General features: G+C 35.1%; 1 protein-coding gene across 5 annotated transcripts in view; it reads right to left on the bottom strand.

The window, feature by feature from the left end:
* The window catches only part of POLR3G (RNA polymerase III subunit G), a 35,787-nt gene that overhangs the window by 17,637 nt on the left and 628 nt on the right, over positions 1-17,522 (bottom strand). For 2 of the 5 annotated variants that reach the window (XM_019734243.3, XM_019734246.3), the window contains exons 1-5: positions 17,306-17,455; positions 11,366-11,525; positions 9,095-9,224; positions 3,278-3,334; positions 1,382-1,432 (exon numbers count right to left, since the gene is read on the bottom strand). In XM_019734243.3, coding sequence (XP_019589802.1) covers positions 1,382-1,432; positions 3,278-3,334; positions 9,095-9,224; positions 11,366-11,482 — 355 coding nt within the window. In that variant the 5' untranslated portion in view covers positions 11,483-11,525; positions 17,306-17,455. Of the gene's footprint in view, positions 1-1,381; positions 1,433-3,277; positions 3,335-9,094; positions 9,225-11,365; positions 11,526-17,305; positions 17,456-17,522 lie in introns of those variants that run through there. The other 3 variants (XM_088796612.1, XM_088796614.1, XM_088796613.1) reach the window with 3 other exon arrangements.

The raw sequence follows: 17,522 nt of genomic DNA, 5'->3' as shown, positions 1-17,522 counted from the left end.
CCTATTAAAAAACAAAAACAGGGCCTGAAAAAAATAAGAGAGGAGGGTATGGGAGGAATTTCTTCTCTTAGTTACTAACCCCATTGTTTTTAACCTCTCTGACTACTTCCCTTTTCCTTATTCTTTGCAGCAAAATTCTCTAAAGACTCATTTATGCCAGTTGTTTCCATTTCCTAAACTCTCACTTACTGTTTAACCCATTCCAATCTGGATTCCACCTCTAGGAATCTTTTAAAAAGCTCTCACTGAGGTCAGCAATGATCAATATGTCAAAAATAAATTTACATTTTCCAATCTTTATTTTATGGACTTCTCAGCCACATTTTTTAACTTCCTTTAACATTGTTGACCACCTTCTAAAATACTCTTCACTTCTGTATACTCTTGCTTCTGTATCTCAACTCTCTTCTGTTTCTCCCTCTCCTCTCTCGCTCGCTCTCTTTACATCTTCTTTATTTGCTGATTCAATTTCCTCTACCAGCCATTAAATTTTGGTATTCCTCAGGTGTAGGTCCTTATTTCTGTGAATTCTTTAATTTGACCTTAGACAATCTCATCCTTTCTCATAATCTCAATTATAACTTCTGATGACTACCATCTCCATTTTGTGGTCCATCCCCACGTATCCAGGAACATATTCAACATTGCTACTTGCACATATGTAAGTATCACCTTTGAACTACATGTATGATTTTCCTTTGTAAACTATATATATATATATATATATTTTTGCCCAATATCACTCCCCCAACCTCATCTTAGTAAACTCCTACTCATCCTTCAGTCTGGAGTCCAATTCCATCTCCTCAAAGAACTCTTTCCTGACCTCTCAATAAGGACAGCGTGTTTTTGTTTAATGTTTTCACTTCATTTGACTGTAAGCTCCATGAGGGCAAGGATTGTCCCCATTTTTCTCACTGTTTAATTCCTCTGAGTACAGTTTTTGGCAATATTTACTCAGTGGAATCATGAAAGCACAACACAAAGGAAACTTTCACTTTGGTATTTTACATACTATACAACATAAAGTTCTATTCCACCAGTGTCCAAATTTTACCAGTTCCGAATGTTAGAATGTTAAAATATAGCCAATATAACCATTAAAAAATGTTTCAAATATGAAAGTAAAATTGTCTACATAATTGAAAGTCTTTCTTGGCATATCAAAATTCTGTAATTAAAGAAACTAAACAAATAAAAACAAACAAAACAAACAAAACAAAAATTCAACAAGAAAAAACTGTAACAAAGTAATCAAAATGCCGAACATATTTTAAGAAAAAACATTTAGAATATAGAATGTAACTTCAGGTTGACAATTCCATATTAGAATTTAAGCAATAACCTTTTCCTACCTGGATTATTATATTAGTCAATATACCTTTTTTGCATTTTTTCTTTGGCATCATCTCTCTTGGGAGTCTTCTCCAATCTATGTGTACAAAAGAAGAAATACAAAAATTAAAGTTTCCTTTAGAAATTAGTGGCACTGGACATAATTATTTAAAGAACACAACAGTTGCTCAAGCAATGAAAATAAAAATTTTTAATATCTGACAATACAATTTAGCCTCGGAATCGAAATATAATAATAATATATTTTCTCCTGTAAAGAAAAAGTGTTCCTTAAAATAGCTTTGAAATAGTGCTATAAAATTTCTGCAACATTCTTTTGACAGCTGTACAGTATTTATGTAATCAATTTTAAAGACAGAAATTTTCATAACAAGAAAAATGTAGAAAAATATTTTGTATATAAAAAGTTTTAGGTATGAATGGACATGAAAAGTTATTCATGATATATTGTTAAATAAAAAAGGTTTCTAAAACAATATGTATAGAATCCCATTAAAAAATAAACATAACATATAAATATGCAGAGAAAGCACCAGTTTGGGAACAAAATATTACAGTAATTATAGTAATTCTTTGTGTGTTAGGATTACAGCTGGATTTTTTTAAGTGTTATTTATTATTTGACTACTTTGTATTTTTTAACTTTTCTGTAGTTGATACATATTTCTTATGAAATAAAGGATATTTTTTCGAAAGTTAAAATATGTGACCATAGTCCCAACACATGCAAAATTAAACAACTGTATTATCTGAAAACATTAAAATTAAAAATATAAACAGCTGTGTAAAAGTAAATTCCCTCCAACAAATTATTCTGTCCATATTAGCTAAACAATTCCTCTAATTTGTCACTTTCTTTTAATTTTTAAGCATAGAGTTAATCAGAAAAAGGAAGCAACACAGAAATGGATTAAAAAATATTGCCTGCTTAAAAACAAACCAACAAACAAACAAACTCGGTGTATTTTGTAGAAAACAGTTATATCTCAAGCTATTTTACCTGAACTAATACATTTTGTTTTGAATCTATTTGTTTTTATAAACAACTCATAGATGATCATGAGAAAGTATGTAAAAAGAACCATTCATTCAAGTGATGAATATTTAAGAAGTGGAAGAAATGAGAGATCTAAGAGAGTGTTTCCAGGGGGACACAACCTTATCAATAATCAACACTGACAAGTGAGAGCACTATAACTTGTTAAAGCAATAATGCTGCAAATGCCATTTATGCTTTCATATAAAGGCAGTTTCTATAAAACACAAGGACAGAGATGTTAAAGGAAAGGGAGTTAAAAATGAGGAGATCTAGGATCCAGTAGTACTATCCAAGTCGCCCTGATAGGTCACTTCATTTCAATGGCAACTGTTTTATCTGCAAAATAAATGAGCTGGATGAGATCTCTCCAGCCCCTTCCACCTTGTCTATATCCAAGGCAAATTTGTGAATGATGAAAATAAGCTATCTTAGGTATGGTTCTGTTGAAAAGGAACCTTAACACCTAAAAATAGTCTATGTCTGCTTGAAAGACAGGATGATCCATGATGTGGCTTAAAACTCCTTAAAACGAGATTTGTTTTTTTTCTCCAAAAGCTATACAATCACTCATCAGCACGGGAGTACTACCGGTACTAAAGACTGAAATTGTGATTGTGGCAAATGAAAATGGAAAATCCAAGTGGTTTGGCAAATCCTAGTTTATTAAAAAAATGTATTTTAAGAATTCCACAAAAACACATCAGCTTTTCCATGTTACAGTATAACAATCTTTTCATCTTAGTTTTCAAAAGATATACATTATTTATTAATTACAGGAAAAGTACCAGACTCTATTTTGCTATGGTAAAACACAAAATTTATCCAAAAATAAAATGGGGTAGACTTTATAAATAATTTTAACATTTTCCGTTTTATAATTACCTGGTATCCATTCTTCTTTGTATACCTTCATATATCTTTTACTATATCTTTCAATATCTAGAAAAAAAGTAAAAAATATTCATTAAAAAAAAATCAATAAACCTGAATTTAAGCCATTTTTTAAAAACAACTGAAAACACTGGAGAATACCTTTTACTTCACTTTCAGGGAGCTTCCTACATTTGTACATAATGTGTTCCTGAATGCACACTGAAAAATTCAATGAGCATTATATGTTTAAGAAAGTGACAAGAAGCAGCTTGCTATGAACGGCTAGGGGTGAACAGAGACCTAAACTTTAATTATGGTTCTTAGCATCAGACAACCTGACTCATCTCTGAGAATACTCACAAAAGCCCAAAGCGATGTCAGGAAGCCACTTACGATACATATAAGGGCAAAAAGGTCTACTCAGCATCTTTTATTTTCTTCTTGTGACACTGGCCTCCAGCTCCCAATCTTTAAACCTTGTGTAACTGTTAGGTAATAAGTACTTAAGTGGGAATGAAGGACTGTTTGCTCACCTGTAGCATTTAATACACACATTCAGTTAGGCTTTTCAATGAGCTACTTTCCACATCCATTAGGTAGAAGAATGGGGTCAGAGTAGGAGAGGTTGGCCTTGATGAGGCAATGAGTGAACAAGTTGCAAGCCTTCCATGCCAACTACTGAGAACTCTGCAGGGACCTCCTGAGCTTGACAAAAACGGAAGAGCAACAATTATGGCTCTTGGTTCTGCTATGCTCGTTTTGCTACCAGTAACTCCCTCTATGAGGGCCCAAACCTTTTTCCAGCAGCACAAGTTGGCAAGCACCACCACCATGCATAGCTTGAAACCATGGTTCACCATAAAAAGTGATTTGGGAGTAGAGTCATGAAATAAGACAGGTAATACAAAAGATGAAAATATAAAAATCAAGATGAAAATATGTACTGATTGTTCTTCCACGTCAAGAAAATCCTTCCAAGTGATACTAAGACCACGGTGTAGACAAATATCACTAAAGATAGCCAAAGCAGAAGAGAGACCAAGAGAGCAGACTTTTCTAGCTATGTAACTGTTTGACTTCGATCATGCTCTCAAGTTTTTCATCTGTAAAAAGAAGTCAGCATAAATGAGAGATCCGCAGCACTTGCATTGAAAATTTTCTCCAAAATGGATTCCATATTTTGAAAATAAACTAAGTATACCAAAAAAGGCAGTTGTTACCATTTTGTTATCTGGGTCCAATTAACCATTTTTTATATTTTTAAATTACTTTCCAATAATTTTCAGGAGAATAAGAGATATTGAAAATCAATGGCTAGAACTCAGTTAAAAAGAGGCAAGTGATTTGAATAGACATTTGTCCAAAGAAGATACACATGGACAAAAGCACATGACAAGATGTTAAACACATTAGACATTAGGGAAATTCAAGTCAATACCACAATGAGATACCATTTTATACCTAGTAAGATAAACAACCAAAAAGACAATAACAAGTGTTGGCAACAATGTGGAGAAACTGGAACCCTCACACATTGTTGGTAACGTAAAATGGTGCAACCAGTTTGGAAGTTCCTCAAAATGTTAAATAGAGAGTTATCATATGACCCTAGATATACACCCAATAGAAATTACGTAAGTCCACACCAAAACATGTACATGAATGTTCATAGCACTATTACTCATAATAGCCCCCAAGAGGAAATGACCCCAATGTTCACCAACATTAGAGATGAACATGTAAACAAAACATGGAAATATATACAATGGAATATCATTCAGCCATAAAAAGAAATGAAGCACTGATACATGCCATACCATGGACAAACCCTGAAAACATTATGCTAAGTTAAAGAAGCCAGTCACAAAAGAACACATATAATGATTCCATTTATATGACATACCCAGAACAGACCAATCACTCGAGACAAAGCAGATTAGTGGATGCCATGGGCTGCAGGGAGAGGAGGATGGGGTGGTGATACTAATGTGTATGGGGTTTCTTTTCAGAATGATTAAAAGCTTCTTAAAATTAGATAGTATTGGTTGCACAATTCTGTGACTACATTAAAAGCCATCTGAATTATATATTTTAAAAAGTGAATTATACATACTCACATATGCATTTCATATATTCTAATTCAAGATTTCAAAAATATCTTTAATAAGTTCTAACTTATCATTTCTGGTTCTTCTTCTTACACTTGGACCATCCCAATGATTCTATTACAAATGCATTTCTAGCAGGTTCTAGCTTTTCATTACTTCTGATTCTTATTGTACTCTCGCCATCAAAATGTAGTACTTTAAAACACTCTAATGGCTCACACTTTTGTTGGCAAGAATGGCCCAGCCATTTTCTTTGGTTCATAATTGCAAAACATTTTCTTTATTAAATTTAAAATTACCAAATAACAAGATTAGTCCACTAAACTGTTTCATCTCTACAAAATCTATTTCCTTTCAATCATCGTTGCTTTTGCCTTCAGCATTTCTCCAGTTATAAACTATATCAAATAATTTTTGGTATATTAATATCATAAAAAAAGAAAAAAATATGGTTGCATGTCATTTTAGCAAACAGGAAGTTCCAGATTCTTATCACGAAATATTATGTGATTACCTGATTTTCAAATATAAACTGCATGAGAATACCATATTTCCCATTTATCCTTAGAGACATATTGTTTACTCATTGATTCTTGCGTTTGAGAAATTGACCTAGGATATTGTCATATAGACTCAGTCAGAGATTTTGCTTATACAATTTCACTATCATCATTAGCAACCAGAGAACTGCTGTCTCTTCGCATTCATCTCCTAATTTGTCTAGTCATTGTGAAACACCTTTCTCTGTCAATTTTCTTCTCTTTGCTATTATGAACAGAAAATGAAAACTTTTGAATTCTCAATTGTATTCTATAAAGGCTAATACAAAAACAAAATGCCTACAAAGACAAGAATCTCTCCAGACTTCTTTTATATCTTCTAAAAAATTAATGTAATAGTTCAGACAACACAACAGGAAAACTAAAGGGTAATATAACAGTGATGATTTATTTCAATATTGCGTCATCCTTCTATGCAATTTTATCATTCTTCCATTGTTTAATATTTTAGTCATTTTTTTCAACATAGTGGGGAATAATAGATGAACAATGATGAAATAGTATCTATGATGATAAAACAGAAAAATGTTTCAAGATGCAGGAAAAATCAGATCACTAAGATTCCCAAATGTATTTTAGATATATAAAAGGTTCAAATGGGATGATATGGTAATCAGCTCTGTGAAAAAAAAAGTAAGTTATGAATATCATCATTACATATAGTAAGAACTATGCAAAAGGAAACCCCAAAATTAAAATAGGGTCACATGGATCCTGATGGTATATCAAGAGTTAATAAACCAAACAAATTTCATTTACTCAATAACAGACCTTGTGGCCATATTGCAGGTAAATGCATAATTTCCATTAAGCTTTAAGCTCTGAAAATGGCTTACAGATCCATTGCCACTGTCACTTTTATTTCTACTTCAGAGGACCATGGTTCAGGAACCTGAGCTGGGAACCATTAAACCAGATTCTCTCTATGTACCCTAACAATATTCATTGGTATTTTTCCTTTATTGTAAAAATAATAAATTTCATCGTAAAGAAAATACAATCACTTCCATAATTCTACCTGAAAACATAAACCTTGAAGATATCACAATATGAAATATGTTTATTCTGTGCCCTCTGTTCTTTGTGACAAATGTCAATGCCTTGACTTCAATCACCAGCCACTGGAGTATCGGGAAGTCTTGAGATCTACCCTGTTTGTTTGTCCTAGTCTCTAGTAATTTCATTTTTACATTAGTTCATAAGTCTCCCTTTCCTAAAGCACATAGGTGGCAAGTGATGGGAGAAGGCTGGTGAAGGTATAGTGATGTAACACTATCTAGAATAAGTCTCCCTCTGACAGTTGCTTCTGTTCCTTCTAGCCAATTTTTTTCATTCAAGGTGTTCATATTATATAAACATTTCGTGTATATATGCATGAACATATATGTTTTATATTGCATTAACCTATATACCCACATATGTATGTATATACTTTATTATAAAACACCCTTTATTTTCAACCAGATTTTAAAAACACATTACATCAGGAAAGAGACATATACATGAAGACCTCAAGGAGAATGTACTTGTATCAATTCAAAAAATTATGAGTTTTCTCCTGAAAGAAACAAAAGCAAAACAAACCAATATATTTTTAAATACTTTATTGTGCAGTTAATCAAAGATAAAGAGTCTCTTGATCCAGATACAAGCGAACCACACCTAGAAATCAGCAACGAAATTGTGTTTTTAATGTCTGCGTAAGAGACTCACGTAAATGGTTTAATATGATACACTTTTAAATCAGACATGTATTTTAATAACAACCACATTTAGTTAAGTAAATGTGTCTCATAGTCTACACAAAAGACTAATTTTAAAAAGTCTAAAGTATGCCGTATCCTATTATTTTTCTAATAATAATGAATATTTATTAGTTCATTAAGTTTTACTTTTTACATCTTCAAAATGAGAGCTTTAATTTCATTTTGAACTCAGATAAAAGCATGCAACAGGATCATGAAAGTAATAAAATTCAGTATTTTTGAAGTAAAACTATCTCTTAATAAACTGTTACATAACTTCAAGCAGTTATGTATTGAAAAATTAAATGAACTTGTCTAAAAGGCTTCTTATAATTTCAAGCACATGTAATATTATTATATAAGACTCCCTTTTTGACTCTTAGCCAATTCTAACTCTTTTAGAGAGAGAGAAAATGGAATGCATTTTTAATACTAATGGAATGAGATGATACTATGAATTTCTCATGTTTTAGTAATGTTGTTTGGAGAATTCAAGAATGATATTGATCTCTCTAATTTCAACATTCAAGGGCAGAAACTAAAAATCAATATTCTTCTACTGTGCTAAATAACTACTCAGGAATGGGTTCCCTTCCTCTAAAACCACTTCCTACTTCCAGTGTAAGACTTAAGCCTTCTCCAACTAAATTTCTCCTTTCTGGCCTTGGCATAAGCAATGAATACATGTTTTATATGTTATTATATCTGATATATAAATTATAAGCCAAAATATAATCAACACATTTAAAAATTTTAACTGAAATATAAAATAATCAGAGACCTGCATAAAGATTTAGTATAAGGATAGTCAGTAATCATGGCATTTTATATATATATATATATATATATATATATATATATATATATATATATATATGACAAAAAAGTTTGGAACAATCTTAAATCTAACAGCAGAAAACTAGTTACAATCAATTTTAATTCCCACAATGGCATACCACATAGTAATTCAAAATCATATTTTCAAAAAATACTAAGGGTATGTAAAAATGCTAATAATATGCTATTGAGTAAAAAACGAAGACACAAAATAACATGAATCCAATTTTGTAAAAGGAATACACATACAGAATAAAAAAATCTAAATATACAAAATGTTAATCTAGACATAAACATTATAGGTGATTTTTACTTTTAAATATTTTTTTGTTTTTCATAATTTTTACTGAACATATAAAACTTCTATTGTGAAAGGTAATTTTCAAAATAAAATATCAAAAAATTTAATATATTTTCTGTTAAATCAACATAAAGTATGCTTTTTCAAAGTCGTTGATAATTTCTGACTGACTGGAACCAATTAGCATTAAATGACTATATATCTTGTGCCAAAACATTGTTTCACCAAAACACTGTATACAATGAACCACAAAATCAAAGAGTCCAAATACGTACCTTGTTTTTCTTCAGATGTTTCTATAAAATAAGGCATTCTTTTCATAGTTTCTCTCAACTCCTGTTTCAAGGCCAGCATATATTCTTCACCCTCTCCTGTTTTCACTGGCACTGGTTTATAATCTGTATCCTGTTTAAGAGACAATGTTTTTTTTTTTCCTTTTTTAAATAAATTAAATATTTTAAAATGCCTTTTGTCTGTATTCTGGAAAATGTCCATTTTATTGAAAAGCTACATTTTATAAGCACTAAGTTTTACAATCAACTTAAACAGCTTTTATAATCTATTTAAACTTTTAGCTCATATTCTACTTTGCTCTTATTTTAGAGGTAGGAAAGATGCTTAATTTTCCTCCTGGCCCTAACTTTTACTGACCACCCAATAATCATTTTGCTATATAGACTGTTGACTGTGATTCCATATTTTAAAACTCAAGACACCCAAATGAGAGAAACTGCTTTAGTCTCTTATTAACCTCAATCAGTGGTAGTATTGGTGGGAGCACTAGTATAAAACATAATAATAATAGTAGCAGCTATTGTTTAGCAAGTGGTTACTATGACCAGGATGGACTCCTGATCTTATAAAGTACCATCAATATTTCCCCATTTACAGTGAAGAAATTGAGAAGTGAACAATATATACATACATATGTGTATGTATATACATGTATATATATATTCATAATATATATATTAATAAAAAAGTGGGTCCTCAGGGTACATAGTTCTGGCTTTAGAGGCTAAGTATAGGATGCATTTTCAATTTCACTTTGAATTAATTCTACAACTATTTACTAAGTGCCTACCATAAGCCAGACATGGTTAGACTACAGGAGATATGATGATGAAGTAGCCATAGTTCCTGCTTACATGGAACTTAACATTCTTGGGGAGAAAAGCACAACAAACAAGTAAACAAATGAGGTAATATATAATTTCCTCATTTACAGGATAAGTGATATGAAAAACATAAAGCCGGGTAGAGGAAAGAGTGACTGACAGAGTACAAGGAGGTTGGAGGTGGCTGGTCTGCACAGGGTAAACATGCATGACCTCTTGGGGAAATCACATTTGAGCAGAGAGCTGGATAAAATTAGGAAGCCATCCATGCAAAGACTGGGGGACCAGATGGCGCTAGCCAGGGAAACAGAAGAAGAAAACGCCTGAGAAAGCAAGGAGGCCAGGAAGGCTAGGGAGAGAGAACGGTGGTGAGGAAAGGGTCAGAGCTACATCAGAAAGGCCAGATCAGACAGAAGCTGTTACCCAGTAGTGAGGAATTTCAATCTTATTCCATGTATGAGACAGTATGTACTAGTATTTGCAGTGTATAGAAGTAATCTTACACATGGACAGAGCTTGTTTTAAAAGAAATCCATGTAAAGTGACATTACTCCTGTACCTGAGACAGCTGTCTTTTTTTTAGGCTGTAGTGAGTATCAGAAAGGAAAAATATCAAGAGCAAAAAGTAGAGGCTCCTGTGTGAGACATCTGGATCCTCAGATACAGGTGTCCAGGGTCCTTTACTAACATAAATCTTTCAACAAAGGACTTCTCCTCTTGAAATAGGGAAAAAAAATTCTTGGAAGGAGTATCTGGTTATTTATGAATTTTTCATTTTTATACCACAGCACATTCACATCTGGAAATGTAAGCTTACATTTTAAATTAAATACAAAGCAAAAGCATTAGATTAAATATTATATGCCAGTTAAATTTAAAAACAACAGTAAATGTAGTAGAAACACTTATATTTTGAGAAACAGTTAACAAAATATAAATTGACTTTAATAAAATATGGAAATAAGCAAAAAAAAAAGAAAAAGTTCAGTGGGAAAAAAGGCCAAGTGGTATCTAGAGAGCAAAATTAAATATTACAGATGCAAAATGAGTAGAAAATCATTAGTGAAAGTCTGGTGGAGTGGGAACTGAGGACCGCTGTAAAATCTAACTTCACTTTTAAAAAATATTTTAATATTGGAATATATCAATAACAGCAATACAAGATACATGAGTTAAAAAAATTATTTCCTGGTTCACACAGTACTGAATATATTCATGGAAAGGTATAGTTTTGTTTTCAGTATTTTAAGAAAACAGTCTGAAAATTAGAAAAGGTTCAGTGAAGAACAGTGGAAATATTCAATTAAAGGTAAGTGAAATACGCTCTCTCTTACATTTTAGGATACCATAATGATAGCATATATAAAATCTTAATTTTTTTGAAACATGAAAAAACACACTGTAAGAATTCACTGTTAATGTACTTACAGGAAATAGTGGGGGTGGTTTCAGTGCTACATCAGGTAACTTTTCACCTCTGCTAAATCCAACTGCTTCAATATTGAAGGTATAAGCAGCACGTCCTCTTCCTTTATTCCCAGCCATTGGAAGTAGTTATACCAGAAAAGTGGGCAAATTCTGAAACACACTATTAATGATTAAGATTTACTGGATCATATGAGAGATGAAACTGACATTTTAAAGCCAAACACACTCCACGCCTTAAGTAGCTTAGCCAATTTAAAACACTTCTGGAAAGCCAATCTTGTATAGAAATAAGATTCTTGAACTCCTCACATCTAGTCTAGTTGGCAGGCAAGGTGATGATGGCCTCAACTACCTCTCTAGGTCGGGGAGGTCGACTGTAGGTTTCCTTTAAGATGCTGCCCCAAATACTGCACAGTCAGTTGGTGCAATTTTCTCCACTCCTCTGTGGTTTGGAAACAGGATCCCAGATATACATAAAAATGTGGACAAGTAAAGGTCACGCTGGTGAAGAGAGGACACCATGTTTTTTAATTCAACTTTAAGACTATCAGCATTCATACATACTTTAAAATTTTAAATGATATTTTTATCCTAGAATTTGAATATTAGAGAGGCTCCTTAGGATGAAGTCCAGTGTCCTTTTAGAAATGGCAATGGGGTCAGTAAGACTCTGAAGAGGTCTGTCCAAGCAAAAAAAAAACAAAAAACGGTTCAGATAAAAACATCTGAAATAGTTAAAGGTAAGATAAACCTGTACTCTCTTCAACTTTGGGGGCAGTAGGGATGTCCTATATTCAATCAAGTCCCGTACTGAACTTCTGGATTGTCTGAAATATGATTACACTATAACGTGAGAGCTGTGCCAGCAGTGCATTAACAGGGATTCTGACATGAAATTTTTTCACAACTCTGCATTCATAGAGGAGGTTATAATGCATGCTCTTTAAATCTCTGTTCCCACTGATAAGATTGAGTATCATTCAACACTGTGAGCTCAGAAAAGCAATAATATGCTCTCCCATACCGCTGCACAGTTCCCTCCCTTTTTTCCCTTGCCATTTATTTGTTGAAAAAAATGAGGCCGTTGTCCATACAATGTTTCTCCAACCTTAAGGCACATATGAATTACCTGTAACTTGTTAAAATGCAGATTCTGACTCAGTTGGCCATGGGCAACTGAAAATCTGCATTTCTAATAAGCTCTCTGGAGGCATCAACGCTGCTGTTTTGCAGACCACAGTTTCAGAGTAGCAAGGCTAAAATTTTCCCAAATTATGGATTTGAATGATTTCATACATGAGATGTAGTTTAATACATTCTCTATTCCTTGTATTTTCTATAAACAGGTGAACTAAAGGCTTACACAAATGTGGGTTTGAGTTTTTGCAAGAATACTTAAAAGAGATGCTGTTTTTCTGTCTCAGTGATGTTCTCTGGTCAGTGGCTTCAGGGGCTGTCAGTCAGTTTCATCTAGTACAGGGGAGTTCAAACTTTTTTCAACGGTTTTCACCAAGGGCCATATGCAGTAAAACACAAAACAGCCAGGCCACTCACTCGAGGTGAAGTACGTATTGCCTCACCTGGTTTATTTAAGTAAACTAAATATATTTTTGGAATTTGCTGCAGGCCAATAAAAAATGGATCACGGGCTGCAGTTGGTCCGCGGGCCGCAGTTTGGACACCCCTGATCGAGTATAAAGTTCGCTATCTGTTTTCACCTAGTGATTTTAGCAGCCATTGATGATCATAGCCTAGATCCATTATTCCATTATGGACTGTAATGTGATGACATATACATTTTTATCATTCTTTCTGTATTTATTAACTGGAATTCTATCAGGAATCAATTCCCCTCATCCACTTAAATATTTAGTTACTATGAAACACAATTCATAGAGGAAAGCACTTATTTTAATAACCAAGCTCATTCCAGCTGTTCACACTAAAAGAAAAGGAAAATATCCAAATGGCCTTGTTTCAATTGCTGAGTCACTAAAGTATATACTGAGTCTACAGAAAGCTGGTCTCCCAAGTATGAAAACTGCTGAGCAGAGAACTCACACTTTCCCTCTAAGAAACAAATTGCGGGAGCCAAGTAGGCATGGTCGAGACCACTGGGCTGAATTCCCAACCAGGATCTGCCACTAATTAAAGATTAAGAAAAATTCTACATAATGAATGTCTCCCAAACTTGCCTGATCAGAATTACCTGGAGGACTTATTAAACATACAAAGTCCCCTGTGATCCTCAATCCTCAAACCTACTCCACTAGAATCTTCGGAGATGGGCCCTGGGAAGTAGCTCGGAAAACTCACCATAAAAAGAGAATATATTGGCTATCATTCCTTGATGGAATATTCCTTGAGAAATATCAAACTCTGCTGCCTCTAAATGTCTGTATTTCTCAAGAAACTTTTGGGTGTATAACTGATATCATTAGTGAAAGTACTGCCCTCGGAACAAAAATCAACCCTAGTTCTTGAGACACCCGTAATCATTACACATCATGGCACTCTGGCTTACAAATCCATCTCTTTTTACTTTGCTTATCACGAGTCAGTTCTCCTACACCTGGAGAAGCTGCTAAATTCATTTCATTCTCTTGTAGAGCGGCGAAGCAGTCCTTTGACTCTGGTAACTGTATCATGCGAAGAAAGGCTCACAAGTGAGGCCTAAGTGTCAGTCTTTGAAATCCTTTGTTGATTCAACAACTTCCTTGTTTCTTTTTCATCCTGTCAAACTTCTTGAATGAAGGGTTTTTAAAACCAGCTTTCCCCTTTTCTCATTGACCAAATCTTCCTACACTTCATATGGGCCAATTTCATTGAGTCACTTATCCATTCAACCAATATTGAGCATTCCAGGCACTGTGGTTAGCACCCAGACAGCATGGAACAAAACCAGGTCGCTGCCCTCAGATCTTACATTCCAGTGGATGAAAGAACACACACAAGTAAACCAATAAGTCTGTAACATAATATTATGTGCTCTTGTTGTGAGTTAAATTGTGCCCCTTCAAAAATATGTCGAAGTCCTAACTGCCGATAGCTGTATGTGACCTTCCTTATTTGGAAAAAGTCTTTGCATATGTAATCGAATTAAGATGGGGTCATACTGGATTAGGATAAACCCTCTTCCAATGACTGGTATCCTTATACAAGGGAAATCTGAATAGAAAGAGAGACACACACAGTGAAAACACCATGTAAAGATGGAGGCAGAGATTGGAGTGCTGCAGCTGCAAGCCTGGAACACCAAAGAGTGCCAGGAACCACCAAAAGCTAGGAGAGAAGTATAGAACAGAATCTCCCTCAGAGCCTCCAAAAGAACACACCTGCTGACACCTTGATTTCAGACTTCTGGCTTCTAGAAGCCTAAGAATTAATTTCCGTTGTTTTAAGCCATCCAATTTGTGGTAACATGTTAGGGCAGCTCTAGGAAATCAATAAAGCTATGGAAAGAAAACAAATCACGGTAAAGGGATAACAAAGGAGTATGGTAGTGGCTTTTGCATAAAAGAAAGGTCTTTTTGTAGAGGATAAATCTGAGCACTGTGCTGGAGTAGGCCGGGGAGCCATAAGATGGATGGATGGGGTGGAGATGATTACAGAGAGAAGCAACAGCAAGTGCAGAGGAGGAAGCCACAGCTCTGGGAGTGTGTGAAGAACAAGAAGCCCATGTAGCTGGTGAGGAGTGGGGAGGGGCTGGTCAAGGTCAGAGCTTGTGGAGCCCTGTGGGAGCAGTGGTCAAGGGTTTGGCTTTTATCTTACTTATGGTGGGAACTACACTCACGGAGATTCAGAAATGCAAAGGTCACAATGGTCCCCATGGCAAAATCCACTGGCCTTTTGTCCTCATTCATGTTCTTGGACTTCTGAAATGCACGACTGATTACTGCCTTCTCTCTTTTGAAACTCTCTTTCCTAGGCTTTAATAAAACTCCAGTTCTCCTACCCCAATGAACACTTTTTTGGTCTACTTCTCTTCTTAAACCCCCTAAGTATGGATATCCTTAAAGTCCGATCTTTGGTCTCCTGATCTTCAGAAATGCACCCACTCTTGGGATTTGATGACCTCTCCCTCTTCATTACCTCCAGCACTGACCTTTGTCCTGAGTTTCAGCACATGCTCTTACTACCAGAAAAATATCTGGACAGTACCTTAAACTTAAAATATTGAGTTCATCTTCCCCCTACACTAACTAGCTTACCTTTCATATATAAGGTCCCTATTTCTACCCATGGTATGTTGTTTTCCCAGACACCAACGTTTGAACATTTGGAGTGACTCAGTACCGATTTCTCATTCTAGTTCCAACCCTACTATTAAATCCATCATCTAATTCTTCCTTCAAAATGTCCCTTCCTTTCTATTTCTTTTACCATAATCCAGCTTAGCTCTTTCCCATCTCACTTTTGATTACTGCAAATTTTGTGCTATCCCTTGTTCTTCCTGTTTGTTTTAATTTATTCTTCCACAATATTCATCCTAAAGTATAGTTCTGATTATGCTATTCTCCCTATTTTGCCTCTAGGCTAGAGAATTAAATTCAAACTCCCTATCCAGAGCCCTTTTAAGATGGCTGCACCTATCCTCCTGACTCATTCTTCTGTAATCATGTCCTGACTATTATTCTCCCCACTGCAACCTACTCCCCTTCTGCCCTGCCTGGCTGCGCCTCTTTTTTAACCTTAAGATGCAGTTTAAGTTGCTCAACACCAGCAAGAGTCATTACATCCCTCCTTGCCCTTGGTAAGATCCTACTGTTAAAATAAATGGATTCTTAAAACTCCAGGTGATATGTATTACTACACTCATCAATTCTAGAATACAGGTATTCCCCTTTTGGGAAATAGGCCTTTTCCAAAAGGAAGAAGTTTCACTCGTTTGTCTCTTTCTTCGACTGTATTAATAGAAATTTTATATCCCCCACTGTCTTCCCTCAAAGTCTTGAGAACCCAGATTATGATTTTTTTACACAATTCTGTTCTTTACACATCTAGCTCTAGGACTTGCACATAAGGGTAGCCCTGAACAGAGTGACTGGAAAAAGTCTATGTTAGGAAAATACTCAGAAAGGCTGCATCCCCACCAAAAACTTTGGGAGCTTAGGGAAGGAGAGTACACATCTCCTTGTATGAAGGCTTACTAGTAAGCTGCCACAATAAGGGTTTTTCATAAGTCTTTTATAATGCTGTCTCATGAGTCTATATAATTTGTCCTGGCTGAGTAGGGAGGTTAGTCAAGTTCTCAAGGGAATTTTTGCAGCCTAAATGGATATTTCAATAATTGAGAGGTGCGGAGTGGAGAAAGGGGCCTGGCTTTAATACTGAGGGTGATTTATGTGGCTGGCAGGGCCACACCCAGTTATTATTCACTTTTTTTTTTATTTTCACAAGGTGTGGCTGCCTCCACTTTTCTTAGTTGAGCCTTTCTATCAACTTTCCTTGCTCTCTTCCAAGCGCGGATAAACTTAAAAAAGGAGGGTGGAGAAAGAATATAGAATTTAATTTTTCAGAAGAAAAAAAAAACTTCATTGACAACGCCACTCTCCCTGATACAGGATAAAGTGCCAACAAATTAAGAAAACATAGAGAATAGTCTGTCCTTAGCTGCAAGCCTGCGGCAATGATTCATGCCTGAACCAATCGTATAGTCACCGGATTTGAAAATCTACCATCAATCAGTAAGAGCATTAATTCCTTTCTAACTCACTGCAAACAGTCCCAGGAAGCGGCGACTAGGTAAGATACGGAAACGATGATTTTAAAAGATTCTGAAAGGATTAAAAGGGGAGGTAAAGCTATCTCTCAACGCACCTCAACCGAGAAGCGCGTCAATGAATCTCCACCCGACTTCCCCCACCTTTCCATGTGCCCCTTTAATTCCCCTCTACCCTCTCCATCTCCTCCCCAGCCCTCAATTGCTTCCTCTGTTACCTGCTCACTAAGTCTCGGAGGCTTGGGCAAAACTGTGCAGCCGAAGCGCCGGCCGGCAAGGAAGAGGTGCGCACAGAACGCGCCGGCGCTCGGTGCAGTTTCCACCTCTAAAGAAGCGCTCTCCGCCCTGCACGAGGCCTCGGAGCCCAATTCGGAACCCAACCAGTTAGCCACGCCCACTTCCTAGGCCCCGCCCGCTGGACGAAGAGCTTTTTAT

The sequence above is a fragment of the Rhinolophus sinicus genome, chromosome 3 (genome assembly GCF_057876585.1).
Source record: "Rhinolophus sinicus isolate RSI-liver-muscle chromosome 3, RSI-T2T, whole genome shotgun sequence".
Taxonomy (NCBI): domain Eukaryota; kingdom Metazoa; phylum Chordata; class Mammalia; order Chiroptera; family Rhinolophidae; genus Rhinolophus; species Rhinolophus sinicus.
Note: the sequence above shows the minus strand (reverse complement) of the source record. Positions and strands in the feature narration are given on the sequence as shown.